General features: G+C 43.3%; 1 protein-coding gene across 1 annotated transcript; it reads right to left on the bottom strand.

The window, feature by feature from the left end:
• Nucleotides 1-6,733: 6,733 nt before the first annotated feature.
• On the bottom strand, nucleotides 6,734-19,017 carry LOC134935229 (uncharacterized). The gene is made up of 4 exons (XM_063930418.1): nucleotides 18,926-19,017; nucleotides 14,516-14,787; nucleotides 11,508-11,843; nucleotides 6,734-7,474 (listed from the first exon to the last, which is right to left on the bottom strand). Exons 1-4 carry the CDS (start codon nucleotides 19,012-19,014, stop codon nucleotides 6,789-6,791), a joined length of 1,383 nt encoding a protein of 460 aa, XP_063786488.1. The 5' UTR covers nucleotides 19,015-19,017; the 3' UTR covers nucleotides 6,734-6,788.
• Between the last annotated feature and the right edge of the window lie 895 nt (nucleotides 19,018-19,912).

Below are 19,912 nucleotides of genomic sequence, written 5' to 3'. Positions count from 1 at the left end.
AATTCTGTTAACTGGCATTCAATTAGGGTAATTTGGGGGTTTTGTAAGGTGTTCTGTCTTTACAGTTACAATATAGAGATTTTTTTTTTTTGCTTTGGCTCTGGACTATGTACCTTTGAGACTTTGGACCTGACTCTGAGTCGGATGCAAGTGGGTTTTGGGAACACATTACATGTGGATTTCAGATTACTGTGCATGCACCATAAAATGATATTGGTGACTGTGAGCTAAATCAGACGTATGGACAGAGGGCCTGATTCAGACCTGGCCGCATGTCTGGGGCAATGGAAGGGAAGAGGCTAGGGTATGAGTGTCACTACACAGACTTCATGGTCTCGCAGACTGTGGGTCAGCTGAGTAATCTAGCGCTTACCCACAAAGAGAAAAGATGCACCAGTCAAACATTTCTTACTAGACCTGTAAAACATTTTGCAGTACATTTTGCAATAAGTACAAGTTATTTTGCATAATCTTGGCCAGGGTTATGGGCTTACCCACCATATCCAGGTAACCTCATCGGATAAGTCCCTAACATTGTAAGAGTGGAATTCAATTGTTAGCACCGGCAGCTATCTCTCGGATCTATTCAATTGTTGCTCCTGTTAGGCACGAACAGCTGCTGGCACCAGCATTCCAGCTTGCACCGCTGAGGGGGGTGAGCTGAAATGTGCGAAAAGTAACCTGTTTGGTTGTTCAAAGGAACAGCTTATAAGCAGCACCAATTGAATATCACCCCTGCGATCTCCCATCACTTTAGACGTGAGATTGGGTGGCTGTAACAATTGAATTGTTATAGTGGTGAAAGATAAATGTGTGAAAAAATGTTACATATATACTAAAAAAAAAACAATAAAAGTGTTATAGGATGGAATTCAATTGTTGCCTCCCCCTCCTGGCCCCTATCGTGCCCGCTGGCTGCTATTCAAATGTTGCTGCCGACGGGCGTGATATTATTATTATTATTACATTTTATTTATAGGGCGCCACAAGTGTTTCACAGCGCCGTACAAAGGACAGTACAGGAAGACAAAACTTAGCATTACAGTAAATAAATAACAAAAATAGAGTACAGGTATCAAAGTGCACCACAATTCTCAAAACATAATACAGCTTAGATGTAAGTAGCGAGGGAGTAATCACCATACTACTAGGGGCTGGCGGCCATAGATAGAGATGAGCCTTTACCAGTAGGAGAAAAAGCGGGTAAAGATGGTTGCTGAGTAGGAGAGAGATGCGAGTGAAATGTGTCGAGAAGAGTGCTTTGACAACAAGAGGAAAGAGGGCCCTGCTCTGAAGAGCTAACAATCTAGTGGGGAGGGGCAACGGACAGATGACATGAGGTGCAAGGAAGCGGGAGAAATCCTCATGGCAGTATGTAAGCAAAGCAAAGAAGTTGAAGGCATGGGGCAGGGGGATGGAGGAGCAGCCTAAGGACTAGATTATGCATTGGAGGGGTACGCTTTGATGAATAGGTGGGTTTTCAGTGACGGTTTGAAGCTTTGCAAGGTCGGGGAGAGTCTAATGGAGTGGGGGAGCGTGTTCCACTGAGGGGGTGCAGCAAGGTCAAAATCTTGAACTCGTACATGGGAAGCAGTGACCAGGGCAAAGGAGAGGCGACGGTCCTTGGCCGACCGTAGTGGGTGGGGGGGAGTATGAAGGGAGAGGAGGTTGGAGATGTAGGGAGCAGTGGAATAAGAGATGGCCTTGTATGTGAGGGTGAGGAGTTTGAAGAGGATTTTGTAGGGGAATGGAAGCCAGTGTAGATTTTGTCAGAGGGGAGTGGCAGATGTGGAGCGGTGGGAAAGGAAGATGAGCCTAGCTTGGCGATGCATTGTACCACAAAAAATTCCTAGTATACGTGAGTACACCTGGCCAATAAAGCTGATTCTGATTCTGCAGAGTTGAGGACAGATTGGAGGGGAGCGAGATGGGAGCAAGTGAGGCCAGTGAGGAGAGCATTGCAGTAGTCGAGTCGTGAGATGACCAGTGAGTGGATGATAAGTTTAGTTGCACTCTGTGAGAGAAATGGCCTGATGCGAGCAATGTTGCATAGATGGAACCGACAGGATTGCTCAAGAGCTTGGATGTGGGGTGCAAAGGAGAGGGAGGAGTCCAGAGTGACATCAAGGCAGCAGAGTTGGGGAACGGGGGAGATGATTCTGTTGTCAACAGTGATAGAGATATTTGTAAGGGTTACTCTGGATGGGGGAAAGATAATGAGTTCAGTTTTGTCCATGTTGAGCTTCAGAGAGCGCTTAGACATCCAATAGGAGATGGCAGAGAGGCAGCTGGAAACCTGAGAGAGGACAGAGGGAGACAGATCAGGAGATGAGAGGTAGAGTTGTGTGTCATCAGCATAGAGGTGGTATTGAAGGCCAAAGGAGTTAATGAGCGCACCCAGGGAAGAGGTGTACAGGGAGAACAGAAGGGAGCCTAGGACAGAACCCTGAGGGACACCAACAGGAAGGATGGAAGGGTATGAGGTGGTGCCAGAGGCAAACACAGAGAAGGAGCGGTTAGTGAAGTAAGAGGTAAATCAGTCAAGGACGGCGCTAGAGAGGCCAACGTTTTGTAGTGTGCGGAGGAAGAGAGGTTGATCCATGGTGTCAAAGGCAGCAGAGAGGTCCAGAAGGATGAGCAGAGAGAAGTGGCCCTTGGATTTGGCCGAAAGCAGGTCATTGGTGACTTTCACCAGGGCAGTCTCGGTGGAGTGGAGTAGGCTAAAGCCAGATTGTAGTGGATCAAGGATGGATTGTCAGAGAGGTAGCTTGTGAGACAGCTGTAGACCAGTCATTCAAGTAGTTTGGAGGCGAATGGGAGAAGAGAGATGGGTCGGTAGCTAGTGAGTGATGAAGGGTCGAGGTTGATTTTTTTGAGAATAGGTGAGACCAGAGCATGTTTGGTGAGGGAAAGATGCCGGTAGAGAGCGATAGGTTAAAGAGGTGAGCAAGGTGGGAGCAGGCAGTGGGGGAGAGGGAGTGGAGAAGACGGGAGGGGCTCCAAGGGGCAGGTTGAGGGGGGGGGGATAAGATGAGGGAGTGGACTTCCTTGTCTGCGGTGGGACGAAAGCAGGACAGGGTGGGATAGATGGAGGGGTGATGGGGGCAGGGGGCAGCAGAGGGGTGACGGGAGGAGATGTCATTTTGGATATCCTTCATTTTGGAGATGGAGAAGGAGGCAAAGTCAGTGGCAGTGAGGAAGGAGGGGAGGCGAAGGATAGTGTTGAAAGTTTCAAAGAGACAGCGTGGACTGGAGGACTGAGAAGAGATGAGTACTTGAATAAAGGATTGCTTGGCGAGAGAAAGAGCACAGCTGTAGGAGGAGAGAATAAACTTGAAATGGAGGAAGTCCGCCACAGAGTGAGAACTCCTCCAGGAGCGTTCTGCGGAGCGTGAACATTTTTGTAAGAATCGTGTTAGTTTGGTGTGCCAGGGTTGGGGTTTGGAGCGGCGGAGAGGGATAAAGGAGAGGGGGGCCACAGAGTCGAGAGCAGCGGTAAGGGAAGAGTTATACAAGGATGCTGTCTGGTTGGGACAAGTCATAGTGGAAAGAGGTGAGAGGAAAGTCTCGAGGGAGGAAAGGATAGCGGGGTTGAGAGACCCAAGATTGTGTCCGGTGATGGTGGGTCTGGGCGTGTAGAGGAGAGTGGAAGATGAGATGGTGAAAGAAAGCAGAGGGTGGTCAGAGAGAGGGAAGGAAGAGTTTGAGAAATCAGAACGATCACATTGGTGGGTGAAGACAAGGTCAAGGGAGTGGCCGAGATTGTGAGTAGGGGTGGAGGTCCATTGAGAAAGTCCAAAGGAGGTGGAAAGGGCAAGAAGATTAGTGGAAGCTGCATTAGTGAGGTCGATAGGGATATTAAAGTCACCGAGGATGATAGAGGGGAGGTCAGAGGAGAGAGAGTGGGGAAGCCAGGCAGCAAAGTTTTCAAGGAAAGGTGAACAGAGGCCAGGGGGGCTGTACTGCCACATGGAGGTGAATGGGGTAGAAAAGGCGGATAGTGTGGACCTCAAAGGTGGGGAAGGTGAGTTTGGGTAGAGAAGGATGCACACGCCTCCACCCTGGCGGTCATCAGGTCTGACCGAGTGGGTGAAGGAGAGGCCTCCGTATTAGAGGGCAGCAGGGGAGGTGGTGTCAGAGGTGGAGAGCCAGGTTTCAGTGATGGCGAGAATGTTAAAAGAGTGGGAGATAAAGAGGTCATGGATAGTTGCCAGCTTTTGCAGATTGATCTAGCATTCCAGAGTGCGCAGGAGAAAGGAAGGGACAGGGGAGAGGGGGATCAGGTTGGCTGGGTTCTGAATGCGTGTGGGCGGTCTGGAAATTAGGGGGGGGGGGGGTTGACCTAGCAGTGAGGATTGGTATGGGACAGGATTGAGGAGCCATAATTCCAGTACAGTAGTGTTGTTCAGAGGAATAATATAGAATGGAGTGTGTGTAATATAGAATGAACAATGAGAAGGGTGGTGTAGTAAAAGCAGAGACAGTGCAAACAGTATTTTTGGTAAATAATGGAAGGAACGGAAAGGCTGAGAATGTTACATAGTGGTTGTATAGAGTATAAATGAGGTGCAGAAAGTGTGTGAGAGCAGTGGGCTGTTACTTAATCAGACAGGGAGGTCAGTGTCCAAGCTGTGCAGGCTGCAGGCATTGGTAGTAGTGGATTAGGTAACTCTGTAGTATGTTTATTGCAGTTCTTTTGTGGAGGCATGGAAGGTAGTCTGCTGTCCTTCTGTTTCTCTCCTGTTTACCTCCGAGTATCTCTAAAGTTCATATCCTCATACTTAACACTAACATACTTAGCAGCTAAGATGCTCTTCTGCCATATATGTACGATATCAGCATTTCAGCTTGCTAACCCTTGCCACAGCAATTCAGGGGGCCCTACACCCCAAAACTCACCCCACAACTGACATACTATATAAATGTATAGGTCTTACCTTAGTTGTGCCTTGTTCAATGTGCAGTCAGAAAATGCTAGGATCCCTATTTAAAAGCAATCAGGGTTAGGTGGGGAGCGGTGCTACTCTAGGCTGAAGGAGCCTCATTCTTTCAAGTGTACATATAAATACACAATATAGGATATATAGAGAGGGGCCATAGACTGCACATCCTAACTACATGTAATGAGAGGTGGTACCTTGCTGAGACTTACAGTGCCACACACTATATGCAAAAAAACTATATTTATTGCAAAATGTATTACAATTCTAGTTGTAATGTTTGAATAGCGCACTCGCATCTTTTCTCTTTGTGTGTGACACTGTAAGTCTCAGCAAGGTAGCACCTCTCATTACATGTAGTTAGGGTGTGCAGTCCTCTCTATATACGCTGGAGCTTACTCAGTTGACATTCTGTGTGGAACATCGCGACTGATGGTCGCAATGTTGGATCCCAGCTTGTGACATCGGTCGCAGTGCTGGGATAGCAGCTACATGCCGGTAGGCATCTCTTCTACTGAGACGTCTCTTGACTGCCCCTCCTAGAGATCTGATGCATGCAGCGTTGCATTTCCGTCCATCTCTGAATCAGGCCCAGATATCCCAATTGTGGACGGATAGATTGGGCCACTCATTCCGTGAAATAGGCTCTTCTTGGAGGGCAACTGCAAGGAACTGTTCAGATAAGTCTTACTGTATACATTATTTTTAATGTACACACATTACCTCTAGTCTTAAACTCTAAATTGATTGTGGTATGTTTACCAAACCATAATGTCCAGTTCTGTATTTTAATGAGCCACACAACCCCAAGCTTTATTTTGTTTTAAATAGGATTTGTGAAGTGATAATCCAATATTTTGCTAGAGATCACAGCCGACTGAAGTTCCTCCCACATCTATAGGATAGCGCCATTATTGGGATCTCAATCAGGTAAATAATACAGTGGCTAAAACTAGTTATTCCATCTGCTGTGACATCACTACAGTTATTTACCTACTCTCTTTCACCTGAGTAGCCTCATCCTTTGACAACCTAAAAGGGAATGGTATCGAAATCCTGGCAGTACCCCACCCTGACTATCAGAATGTCAACAGCAGCATCCTACAGATCAGAGTCCGACAGATCCAAATATGCCCAAACAGTATAATGCGTTGCACCAATTTATATGACTATCAAGTGCTAAACTACACTTAAACGTCATTCTCCTTATACTTAGGTATATAATTAGGACCTTACATCACATGTTTGCCTATACAATCACACTTAGCGCTGTACAGGTGCTGGATGGGCAGGGGGGGCAGGGTACCATCTGTCCTCCCAGGCAAGTGCAGTTTAAGTGTCCCAGGGTTCATTTTTGCATTGCATTCCCTATGAAGAGCTGGGCTTCTTGCTTGAGTCTGCCCCCCAGGGCTGAAAGTTGCCAGCCAGCTTCTGGTGCTGTACACTATAGACCAGGCATTTCCAACCACGGTCCTCAAGGCACACTAACAGTGCAGGTTTTAGTGCTATCCAGGCTTGAGCACAGGTGTGCCTTGAGGGCCGTGGTTGGTAATGCCTGCTATAGACACGTCAATGGGCAGCTTCTTCTGAAAAAAACCCCAAAACCTTAAAATGTAGATTCTGGTTACCTGCTCAATAACTCAACACCTACCTGCAATGGGCAGGGTACATAAAATATCTTTTGCATTCCCTTTTGTACAAATAAAATGTTTTAAACCAACATTTACTGGAAGTTTAGGAATAAACAAAGACACCATTTAATAATGTATCACTTATATTATGTGTTTTGTAGACTAGTTTAAAATGTTGCTTCTATTCTGGTCTCCATCATGTATCATTTTCATACCATCACAAAATATTATCCTCATCTTCTTTGTTGTCATTTTCTTCTGTAATATTTTCACGCAAATATTTTCCTTCTGTTTTATTAATATCATCAGATGTCTTTATTTTTTCAGGAATCCGTTCTCTTGGTTTTACATTATCTGTCAAATATTTTCTTCTGATTTCTTTATTAGCGTTCTTACCTTCTGACAAAGTAATGTTTCTTGTTTCATTAGCAACTTTTATAAATGTACTTCTGTTAGATGTTTTGTTGTTTTTGTTAATTTGCTGTAGACTTTCATTTTTTAATGCAGTCACTTCACTGTCACTGATGTTTTGAACATAGCTGCCTTTCCCAAACTTAGTTTGGTTCGTTTGCAGAGTCTGAGCCAAATCTGAAAGCTTTTCCTGCCTGTCAGCGTTTTTACTTAGTTGCTGTCTGGATTGTTTTTGACCATCTTCTGTATTATTTTCAAGGAATAATATTTCTTTTATCAGTGCTTTTTCACTGGCAGTGTTATCATTCCCACCTCCTTCTGAGTCCTTCAGTGATTTAATAACTTCCTTCTCTGTTGGACTGTGTATGTTCTCCTCTGCTGTTTCATCCTCTTCGTCATCCTCTTCATCATGCCCAGTGCTCGTAGTGTTTTTGTCTTCATACCTTGGTGCTTGTAGGTCCTGCTTCACCTTTTGGCTGCTTTGTTTGTTATCTAAAAATATACACAATACGCAGTCATTACTAGTTTGTGCTTGCTTCAAGAATCTGTGTAAGAGTTACTGTTTTCAGCTATGGTTAACAATATTTTTCTATCTTACTAGAGTAAAATCTGTTCTCTGTATATAGCTACTTTGGTTAATGAAAAATAAGCACACTTGATCAGGTTTTACATTTTTCAGTGGTGGATATTCACATAAATGTTTTAAATTTTTTCACATTTTTTTGCAATTGGTGCCTGATGTTTTTTTCTGGCAATTCAATGATGGCTATTTTTCTTTTGCGAAAAAAGTTACCCATTTCAGTGCAAAAACATTCCCCCCCAATCAGGATCTATAAAACGCTGTACTTCATCTTTCACTCGGATGTGAAATAGTTCTAATTTAGTCAGTATAGAGGTCATTTAAAAAAAAAAAAAAAAATATATATATATATATATATATATATATATATATATATATATATGCTGTATGTGCCCGCCAAGGTGGTAGAGTGGGCATCCTACTCTCTCCAAACTGCACTTTTCGCGTCATCCCACCCGAACCCTCCCTCAATTTTTCCACTTTTGAGGTCTACTCTATCCGCCTCTTCTCTCCCATTCACCTCCAGTTGGCGGTCATCTACCGCCATACCGGCTGCTCCTCCCCATTCCTTGATAACTTTGCTGGCTGGTTTCCCCACTTCCTCTCCTCGGACATCCCCTCTATCATCCTTGGTGACATTAACATCCCTATTGACACTGCTAAACCAGCATCTACTAATCTTCTTGCCATCTCTTCCTCCTTTGGCCTTTTTCAATGGACCTCTACCCCCACTCACCGTCTTGGCCACTCCCTTGACCTTGTCTTCACCCACAGGTGTGATTCTTCTGAATTCTCTAGCTCTCCTTTCCCCCTCTCTGACCACCATCTACTCTCTTTCAGCCTCTCATCTCCTCCCCACACCCCGGCCCACCTTCACCAGACGCAATCTCCGATCTCTAGACACCACTGTCCTGTCCTCCTTCTATAAATCTACTTTCACCTCTGCACTTGATTCTGTTGCTCCCGACTCCTCTTTTCCCCTCCGCCATTCTAAACCCCAACCCTGGCACTCCAAACTGACCAGATTCCTCCAAAAATGTTCTTGCGCGGCCGAGCGCTTCTGGAAGAAATCTCGCTCTCTGGCGGACTACCTTAATTTAAATTTGTTTTCTCTTCCTATAGCTCTGCACTGTCCCTTGCCAAGCAATCCTTTTTCTACTCACTCATCTCTTCAGTCCTCCAATCCCCGCCAACTATTTAATAATTTTAACACTCTCCTTTGCACCCCCCATCCTTCTTCTAACCTCCTTCACTGCCACTGACTTTGCCTTCTTCTTCTCAAAAATTGAGGCAATCCGACACAAAATCACCTCCCGTTTTCCCTTGGCAGCCCCCCTCCCCCATCATTATCTCCCTCCCACCATCCCACCTTATGTTCCTTTCTCCCAACCACAGACAAAGAAGTACACTTCCTTATCCTATCCTCTCCCCCCTCTACCTGCCCCCTGGATCTTCTCCGCTCCCTCTCGCCCATTGCCTGCTCCCACCTTGCTCACATCTTCAACCTATCACTCTCTACTGGCATCTTTCCTTCACCATGCTTTTGTCTCACCTAGTCTCAAAAAACCCAACCTTGACACTTCCTCACCCGCTAGCTACCCCTCCAGCTCTCTTCTCCCATATGCCTCTGAACTACTTGAGCGGCTGGTATTCAGCCGTCTCACCAGCTACCTCTCTGACCACTCCATCCTTGATCCTCTTCAATCTGGCTTTCGCCCACTTCACTCCACTAAAACTGCCCTGGTTAAAGTCACCAATGACCTGCTTTTGGCCAAATCCAAGGGTCACTTGGCCCCCTTCTCTTCTCCATATACACCTCTTCCCTGGGGGTGCTCATAAGCTCCTTCGGCCTCCAATACGCCTCTGTGTGGATGATATGCAGCTACACCTTCCTCTCATGATCTCTCCCTCAGTACTCTCTCAGGTATCCAGCTGTTTCTCTGCCATCTGCTCCTGGATGTCTGAGCGCTCCCTGATGCTCAACATGGACAAAACTAAACTCACCCTCTTTCCCCCACCCATCTTCCCCGTTCCCCAACTCTGCTGCCTGGGCGTCACTCTTGACTCCTCCCTCTCCTTCACCCCCCACATCCAATCTCTGGCTCAATCCTGTCGATTCCAGCTACGCAACATCGCTTGCATCAGGCCATTACTCTCCCAGAGTGCGACTAAACTTATTATCCACTCACAAGCCATCTCATGGCTTGACTATTGCATTATTCCCCTCACTGGCCTCCCACTCTCCCATCTCACTCCACTCCAATTTGTTCTTAACCTTGCAGCTAGACTTTTCCTCTCCCGCCGCTCCACATCTGCCACTCCCCTTCAACAAAACCTACGCTGGCTCCCTTTCCCCCACAGAATCCTCTTCAAACTCCTCACCCTCACATACAAAGCCCTCTCTGATTCCACTGCACCATACATCTCCAACCTCATCTCCCTACATACTCCCGCCTGCCCACTCCGGTCAGCCAATGACCGTCGCCTCTCGTCTACCTTGGTCACTACATCCCTTGAGCGAATCCAAGATTTTGCCAGTGCTGCCCCTCTTCACTGGAACAAGCTCCCTTGCTCTATTAGACTCTCCCCAACCTTGCAGAGCTTCAAACGGGCACTGAAAACTCAACTGTTCATCAAAGCCTACCCTTCCACATAACCCAGTCTTGAGACCGCTCTCTCATCCTCATGCCTTGGCCATCTCTGCCTCGCTTACTTCCTGACACCAAGCCACTTTCCTCTTGCTTGTACCTCATGTCACCTGTCTCTCTCCCTCTTCCCCTAGATTGTAAGCTCCTTGAAGCAGGGCCCTCTTCCCTCCTGTTCTCACAGCCCTCTTATTATTATTATGATTATTAACAGTTATTTATATAGCGCACACATATTCTGCAGCGCTTTACAGAGAATATTTGGCCATTCACATCAGTCTTTGCCCCGGTGGAGCTTACAATCTATATTCCCAACCACATGTACACACACACACATACACACACTAGGGTTAATTTTTGTTAGGAGCCAATTAACCTACCAGTATATTTTTGGATTGTGGGAGGAAACCGGAGTACCTGGAGGAAACCCACGTGAGTACGGGGAAAATATACAAACTCCACACAGTTAGGGCCATGGTGGGAATCGAACCCATGACCTCAGTGCTGTGAGGCAGTAATGCTAACCATTACACCATCCATATTGCCCTCTTCTCCTGCACTTCAATTACAGCTCCCTCCTACTCAGTGACTGTTCATCTCTTCCAATGGCTGCCCTCCCCCAGTAGTAGGCCAATTACAGTACTTCTTTGCTTCCTGACATCTCAGATTTATTGTGTACTGAGGACTGGTGCTAATTGTTACCCATGCTCTGTGTTTAGTTTTCTGTGATGTTAAGTTCTGTATACCCTGTATTGTTCTAATGTGTGTTCATGTACGGCGCTTTGAAACACTTGTGGCGCCTTATAAATAAATTGTAATAATAATGATATATATATATATATATATATATATATATATGTTACAAGACATGCATTGGTGTATCTATAATGGGTGCAATGTGTGCAGTGCCACAGGGCCCCAGGTACTTGGGTGCCCACACAGCACACCTAGCATTACTTCAGAAATCACCTTGAATATTGCATGACAGCCATTTTCCTGGTGATTTGCGCAGTAGAGACATGCGTAGTAGACTCTACTGAACCGCAGAGAGTAGGGGGCCATCCCGGAGTCTGCACATGGCCACCCTCCTTTGTTTTACAACCCCTGAAGACATGTTTCCTAAAGGATCAACTTCGATTTTGCTTCCTGTTACATTGCAGCCTGCAAAAACGAGTGACCTTATGAAGCCATCATGGCTTTTCTCATAGATTGTTCATGTACCGTGATAATAATCAATAGAATGTTTTTCTTTGCATCATTATTATGTGTTTAACAAAATTTGCAAAGGTTCAGCTCTTACCTGACTCTAAAATGATGCTGCCTGTATTCTGAAGTGTAACAAAGCGATTAGTGCCAGGTTTCTGATTTGCTTTAAAAATGTCTTTAGGATTTGAATTTAGAGAAATATCTTCAGTTTTATTTTTCCCAGCAACCAATTTTTTACCAGCCATATAATCATCTTTTTCACTTTTTGTAGACTTTATATTTTGTAGTTTAAGTTCTTTTTCCTCTACATGTCTGTCTATGTTGTCCTGTGTTGTAACATTCTCCTCATCTCCAGTGCTGGTAGTGTTCTTGACTTCATATCCCAATGCTTGTAATTCTAGTTTGACAATCTGGTTTCTTTGTTTGTCATCTAAAAGGATATGTATTAAAGAATACTAGTTTCAAACAAATACAGCTAGTAATATTCTTCTGTGTTACTGTTGTCAAAGCTATTCTCTGTGTATAGGTACATTTGCATATTCTAAAGCAGTGTTTCCAGTCCAGTCCTCATAGACCCTAACAGTGCATGCTTTACAGATCTCCTAGCTGGAGCACAGGTGTATTAATAACTGACTGAAACATTTAAAAAGTTCCAGTGGAGGAGCCAATTATTTCCCTTTTGATACTGTGAAAATTTGTAAAACATACTGCCATGGGTTGTAGTAGACTGGAGTTGGGAAACTCTGGTCTAAAGTAAGCAGTTACTGTGTAAGGCAGAGGTTCTCAAACACTCTTCAAGGCACCCAAACAGTCCAGGTTTTAGGTATATCCATGGCTCAGCACAGATGGTTAGATCAAATTGACTGAGGTGCTAATTAAGTTACCTGTGGCCAAGCATGGATAAACTTAAAACCTGGATTGTAGATGTGGCTTGAGGATAGCATTTGAGAACCTCTTGTGTAAGGATATCTCCGATTTTCAGAGGGGAGTTTGCAAAACATATATAAGAGATATCTCCTTTGTTAGACAGAAGTAAGCTTCATATCACAGTTGCAATGTTTTCTAATGGAGACTGCAGCCTAACCCAGTTTACTCCAGACTCATAGCTATTGTAGCTTATGGGCTAAGGTATCACTCAGTGTTCAGGGGAGGCAGGTTCTAACCTGTCATGCTACAGAATACGTTGACTATAAAAATGATTACAATAATACAAATTCATATTTAGAACTTATAAATATCATCTTTGTATTATACATATCATGTTTTGTATTATTTTAATCATTTTTATAGTAAAAAGTCATCACCAAATCATATATGTGTGTAAATTGGTCCGGGAGACTTGCCCACTCTCTTGGGCGGCTGGTAGTGCCATGGCCACCTCATTATCCATAGCCTCCCGGCTATTCTGGGAACTTGGGCAAGTATGCCACTGTGTCCGACACTCTGACTCCCAACTGTTGGAAAACCTCATTTATATATACTTCTGACTTTTTTGTAATTTGACAATCATATGTACAATATTAGCCATTGTATTTAGTAGCACCATTTTTGGGGGCTATGCCAGAGTCACTTGAGGTACATGATAGATAGAAGTATACTTCTAGAAGCTATTGAATAAGTCTAAACTACATGTTGTTTGTGAGTTATCGATAACATTCACAAAATATATATGCACATGTCTCATTGTCTTCTTGGAATGAAAGATCATGTGATCGTGGGCATTGGGGCATATCCAATTATCCACGTTAATTTTGCCTCTGAAATTAACACAGATATTGCAACCATTTTCCTGTTACCGCGCCTATGCACACTCCTGATAGCCATGGTATTAAATTGGAAAACAAAAATAGCACTTTTTTTTGGGTCTGAAACCTACAGGAAATTTGGTAACATTGGGAACAGCCAGTACCCACATAAACAGTATAAAAAATATTGGATAACAGTAATACTGTTTATTACTGTCCCATTTTTGTGATTGTACAAATATGATATAAAGAAAACTTTTTTGGTTTAACTGCAAAAGAAAAAAAAATGAAAAATATAAAAAAGTAGGCATACAGGAAATTTTGGGGTAATTTGAGGCCATTATTATTATTTTTTTTAAATACAGCATTTTTTTTTCATGTATTTTGGGGTGCATAACGCAAAAAAAAAAGTTTTTGGGGGGTAATTTTATTATTTTCTTTTTTTTACAATAATGACATGTAATTATTGGACCAGTTAAGCTCATTTAACATTTACAGTTAACTAATTAGTGGGGCGTCCAAAGGGTCCTGAAGTACCGGTAAGTCCTAACATTTTTAGCTTTAAATAGTTTTTTTTGTGTCCCCCCCCCCCTTTCTTGCGCCTGCTCTGGGGCTGCTAAAAAAATGTCCGCAGTAAATCCTATAGAAATAACTGCTTCTCCTTGAATTGAATACATAAACACCTTGCACTTGAATACACTGTACCCTTTGGTTTATTTACTAATTGCTCAATTATGAATATCTTCATTACCACCACAGTAGCCAATCAGACATCAGTATTATCTGTCATGTGCAAGTCCTACTGATTGTCTCATTCACTGTAAGATTGAAGCAATTTTGAAAAATCACACTTATATGTACTTGTGACCTCTTGTTTTCCTTGTTACTCCAGAATTCTTGTCCATTAATTATTTTGAAAAGCATTGCAAGGTCAGTGTTGTGTAACTTAACATATAGTGTATTTGTGAAGGTTAGAAGACATGTTTTCATATCATATCAACCAGTACTTTACCAAGGAACTTCAGCCCCCTGTACAGTCCCCATTGCCCCACCGTACATCATGTGTGCTGTGAAGAGCAGGCCGGAAGCAGTAAGGTGAGTGCTTCCAGTACATAAAATATGCAAACAAGTGCTGCTGGCCCAGCAACTGTGCCTCCCCTTAGGTGGCGACACCAGTCACACATTCCTCACTGCATTGATAGCCTGCAAAATACCTGTAACCATTTGAAATCATAGCTGGTCTGGAGAACCACTGATTGAGCATCTAAGTAACCTTGACAATTCAGTAAGTTTTTATATATATATATATAATTATATATATATAATTTAAATATGTTTGTTAAAATACATTTCTTACCTGGACTTAAGATAGTGCTAGCTGTAGTCTGATATGTAGAGGAGCTTTCCATGCCGTGTCTTTGGTTTGTTATATAGATATCTTCTTGTGGCTCTAGATAAGAATCTTCAGTTTCATTTATTATAGTAACTGATGGCACTGTAATTCCATGTACTGTAACGCTATCACTTGAAGTATGAATTCTCTTGGTGAGCGCTGGTATTTTATGTAAGTTGTCTGTTCCCTTTTTACATAGTTCACTCATCATATTAATAACATTCATACACTGTGTCCTTTAAAAAAAAAAAAATTAGTTTAACTCAAAAGTAAAATTATATACAAAGAAAGACATTAAGGCCCTCATTCCGAGTTGTTCGCTCGCAAGGCGAATGTAGCAGAGTTACACACGCTAAGCCGCCGCCTACTGGGAGTGAATCTTAGCTTCTTAAAATTGCGACCGACGTACGCGCAATATTGCGATTACAAACGAGTTAGCAGTTTCAGAGTAGCTCCAGACTTACTCTGCCTGTGCGATCATTTCAGTGCTTGTCGTTCCTGGTTGACGTCACAAACACACCCAGCGTTCGCCCAGGCACTCCCACCGTTTCCCCGGCCACTCCTGCGTTTTTTCCGGAAACGGTAGCGTTTTCAGCCACACGCCCCTGAAACGCCGTGTATCCGCCCAGTAACACCCATTTCCTGTCAATCACATTACGATCGCCGGAGCGAAGAAAAAGCCGTGAGTAAAAATACTTTCTTCATAGTAAAGTTACTTGGCGCAGTCGCAGTGCGAACATTGCGCATGCGTACTAAGCGGATTTTCACTGCGATGCGATGAAAAATACCGAGCGAACAACTCGGAATGAGGGCCTAAATCCCATAAGAGTTATGATAAAGAAGGGAAAATACAAAACAATGAAACATAGGCATTCTGTGATATATACAGTATGCATTATACATTACATATTTGAAAACTAAATGTAGACCTTATTCTTTGATGCTATTACTAGGCAGGTGCTAAATTCTAAGCTCCAACAAATTCACCTCTACAAAGCAATGTAATACTTTATTTTCCCAGTGCTGAGAAGCCAGAACCGTTCAAATTAAAAATGCACTGGATTATATTCTGACTCAGGCACTGGTTTGACCAAGTTGTATCTGTGCATCCAATGCCTGCATTAGAAAGTGACCTGATTTAGAGTCTGGCGGAAGTCGGCTGCAGCACGTAAAATCCCGATTATCGGGAATCTGCTGCTGCGCAAAGTTCGTTCTTCACACATGCGATGTTGCCGACAGTTCTCCTTTGCCGCTGCATGATTTAAAGGCAACAGTATTAAGGTGGGGAGGGGGCAGGTGGAAACCTGTGTTCCCAGGAATGGGGGCATGATGCCGCCGTTTTCTAGGAGGGGAGAGTAAAGGGTCTGCGTGTTACCACACAGACATCTTGGCCTCGTAGCCCTCACTTCAGTCAGTTAGCTGAGAAAGCTGGATCTAATTGCTAATGTCCCTTGGTGTGCTGGGGAAAATGTGTTTTGTGTATCCTTTTAGTTTAAAACAACACACAAATCTGTGAGTGGCAAAAGTATGCAAACCTTTAGGCTTAGCAAATATTTTGAAGGTGAAATTAGAGCCAGGTATTTTCAATCTGTTGGATGTCAATCAGGTGTGAGTGGACAACCGGTCTTTTTAAAAAGGAACAGGGATCTATCAAAGTCTGATGTTCACAACACATGTTTGTGGAAGTGTATCATGCCACGAACAAAGAAAATATCTGAGGACCTCAGAAGAAGAGTTGAGAAGATGTTCATCAAGCTGGAAAAGGTTACAAAACCATCTGTAAAGAGTTTGGACTCTACCAACCAACAGTCAGACAGATGGTGTACAAATGGAGGAAATTCCAAACCATTATTACCTTCCCCAAGTGTGGTCGACCAACAAAGATCACGCCAAGAGCAAGGCGTCTAATAGTTTGTAATGTCACAAAGGAACCTAAGGTAACCTCTAAGCAACGGAAGGCCTTTGTCACATTAGCTCATGTTAATGTTCATGAGTCCACCATTAAGAGAACACTGGACAACAATGGTGTGCATAGCTTGCAAGGAGAAATTGCTGCTCTCCAAAAAGAACATTGCTGCCCATCTGCAGTTTGCTAAAGATCACCTGGACAAGCTAGAAGGCTATTGGAACAATGGGGGTAACTCAGATCTGATCATAGATGTGCTAAATTTAGAACATCTACAATCAGTTTCTCAGACATGCAGGAGAAAGCCCAGCATGTCTGGCTTGGCCCCTCCACACACACACAACAGTGATGCTTTTGCACCTGGCGAGTAGCTCCCAGCCAGCGCATCTCCTGCGAGCTGGCAGACGGCTACCCTCCATGTCCCGGGTTGCAGCGGCTGCGTATGATGTCACACAGCTACCGCGGCCCGCCCCTGCAATGGTCCGGACATGCCTGCGTTGTCCGGACCATGCCCTGCCAACGGCGTTCTAATGCTGCAGCGACCCAGTCTGAATTACCCCCAATGTTTTGTGGACAAATGAGTGCAAAATAGAGCTTTGTGGTTTTAAATTAGAAGCGTTATGTTTGGGGAAAGGAGAACACTGCATTCCAGCATAAAAACATCATACCATCTGTGAAACACGTTGGTGGTGCTTTCATAGTTTGGGCCTGTTTTGCTGCATCTGGCCCAGGACGACTTGCCATTATTGATGGGACAGTGAATTCTGAATTATAAAGGAAAATGTCAGGACATCTGTCCATGAGCTGCATCTCATGAGAACTTGGGTCATGCAGCAAAACAATGATCCAAAGCACATAAGTCGTTTGACCAAAGAATGGTTAAAGAAGAATAAATGAAAAGTTTTGGAATGGCCAAGTCAAAGTCCTAACCTTAATCTAATCGAAATGTTGTGGAAGGACCTGAAGTGAGCAATTCATGGGAGGAAACTCACCAACATAACTGAGTTGGAGCTGTTTTATACAGAGGAATAGGGTAAAATGCCTCCAAGCTGATGTTTTGGGCTAGTCAACAATTACTGGAAACCTTTGCATGCAGTTATTGCTGCAAGTGGGTCATATCAGATACTGAAAGTAAAGGTTCACATACTTTTGCCACTCACAGATATGTGATATTGGAACCTTGTCTTCAATTTGATTTGGTTATTTTTATCTACTATTAGAACTTGTGTGAAAATCTGAGGTAGTTTTAGGGCAAATTTCAGCAGAAATATTGAAAATTCTGAATGGTTCACAAAATTTCAAGCACTACTGTATATGGCCAGAGTGGGTACTGTTATTATGCAGTGTGGGGACCTCCAGTATCAGAGAAGCCTTGGTGTTGACCTGGAGGCTTACCATATTTTTGCAAATACTGTATATGTATATAGATCTCTGAATTATCTACTACCATGTCACCTGTTTTGTGTATCTTTCTAATGTAGAACAACCCCTCCCTTTCAGCACCTGAGGGGTAGTACTAATTTGATTGAGCAAGATTCCATTTTATGCTGAAGCTAGAGCTTACTCGGCTAGCCTCTGCATGTTGGTCGCGATGTTTGATCCCAGCTTGCGACGTCGGCCGCAGTGCTGAGATCGTAGCTATAAATGTAGCTACACTCATCGTGTCTACATCTGCGCAGAACGAGCAATCTTGGCGTAGCTAGGCACACCTGCACCTATCCACACCGAGCTGCGCCAGCTGCCGCTCCCACTCATGAGCAACCCATACTTACAGTCGGTCTCTCCTATTGACACGTCTCCTGAATGTCCCTCCTTATAGTCAGATAGAAATGCAAAGCTGCTTGCAAGCGGCTTTGCATTTTCATCCATCTCTGAATCAGGCCCTAAGTGTATTATGAGCATCACCTCGCACTGGCTGTTAGTACAGAGATCAGAAGGTCTATTGCACTAGTTATGGTAAGTACTTCCAAACTGTAGAGGTCTTGGACATGGAACTTTCCATTGTTCTGTTAGTTCAAATGAGTTGGTTAAATTATCTCTATTATCAGCATTAGAAGAACATGTTTATTTTTTGGTATATTTCTGTTGTATGCATTATTATATATTTTGCCATGCTGTATGTAATGAAATTAAAGAGACACTCAGACTACTGAACCACAGGACACAATATAAAAAGCAGGTTCTTATAGATAAGAAAATATATACTATTATTATTATTATTATTATTATTATTATTATGGCAATTCCTTTAAAATTGTCGTTTATGTTACACATCAGATTGTTCTGTTTCATTTTGTCATATATTCATTATCATAAAGCTAAAAATATATAATTGTTCACCCATTATTGAATATACTGTATCACTAACATTAAAGTGGCACAAGTATGCGTCTCTGGTGCATGGAAGTTAGATTCTTCCTTGATGCTGCACTGTACAATTTTTAGTCTCACAGTATATTCCAACTTACGATTGAGTAGAAAATTTTTCCAGAAGTCTTGACTGATTTTTTTCAAACTGCCCCATAACTGAGCTAAGATGCTCAAAACGTTGTTTCATCTCTTTATACTGATCTGAAGAAATAGAAATCAGCATTTTTTTTGTAAAATAGACAATATATTAATATTTTGAATGATCTGTTCTTCATTATACAGTTAGGCTAATTCAGATGTGGTTGGAGGAGCTATCGTGATAACTATGTAAATGCAGCAGGAGGTGTCTATTACAAGTAGGACGCAGATCCTTCAGGATCTGAATTTCGGCCCAATGTGCATTCTAATGTTTTAAAATTCCTAAGAGAAATGATAATTATCACAATAACTTTACTGCTGCGGTCCCTTTGCTTTCGATTGGAAGAGCTGCCCCCACATGTTTCTATGGAGACTACTAAATTCTGAAATGTTCCACTCTCGGAAAGCTACGGTTTTCGGAGCTTGGTCCTGATAGCTAACACCATCTTTAGTGTCTTGCTATTCGTAGCATTCCCTTTTTAAATCTTGAGCTTAAACACGCTGGTAAGTGGCGGATTATAAATTAAACTCCTGTATATATGAGGACTGTTTTCATGAAGAACTTGAAAAGCCCTTTTCACAATTTCTTCCTATTCAGAGAGAGGTTTTCCAGTGGCGTCCGTGTTCGCCTCTCCATACAATAGAAAAAAAATCTTGCTTTTATTTTGCTTCTTAAACTTTTTTGCCATTTGGAGATGTGAAGTTCATCTGTTCTCCGCCTCTAGTGCCCTGTGACATGTGCGGATGCTGGAACGCAAGGCACTTCCAGCGCATGCGCAGTCTGCACAAGAATTAGCCGACTCATGAAAGTTCAATCTCCACGCACCTTACAGGGATCGCAAAGGGGCTGCTTATCGGAGGTCACCACAGGACAGGTATTAATGATTGGCTACATAACACTACAATATATCGCATCTATATGATGCAATACATAGTGATAATTACTG

The sequence above is a fragment of the Pseudophryne corroboree genome, chromosome 6 (assembly GCF_028390025.1).
Source record: "Pseudophryne corroboree isolate aPseCor3 chromosome 6, aPseCor3.hap2, whole genome shotgun sequence".
NCBI lineage: Eukaryota > Metazoa > Chordata > Amphibia > Anura > Myobatrachidae > Pseudophryne > Pseudophryne corroboree.
Note: the sequence above shows the minus strand (reverse complement) of the source record. Positions and strands in the feature narration are given on the sequence as shown.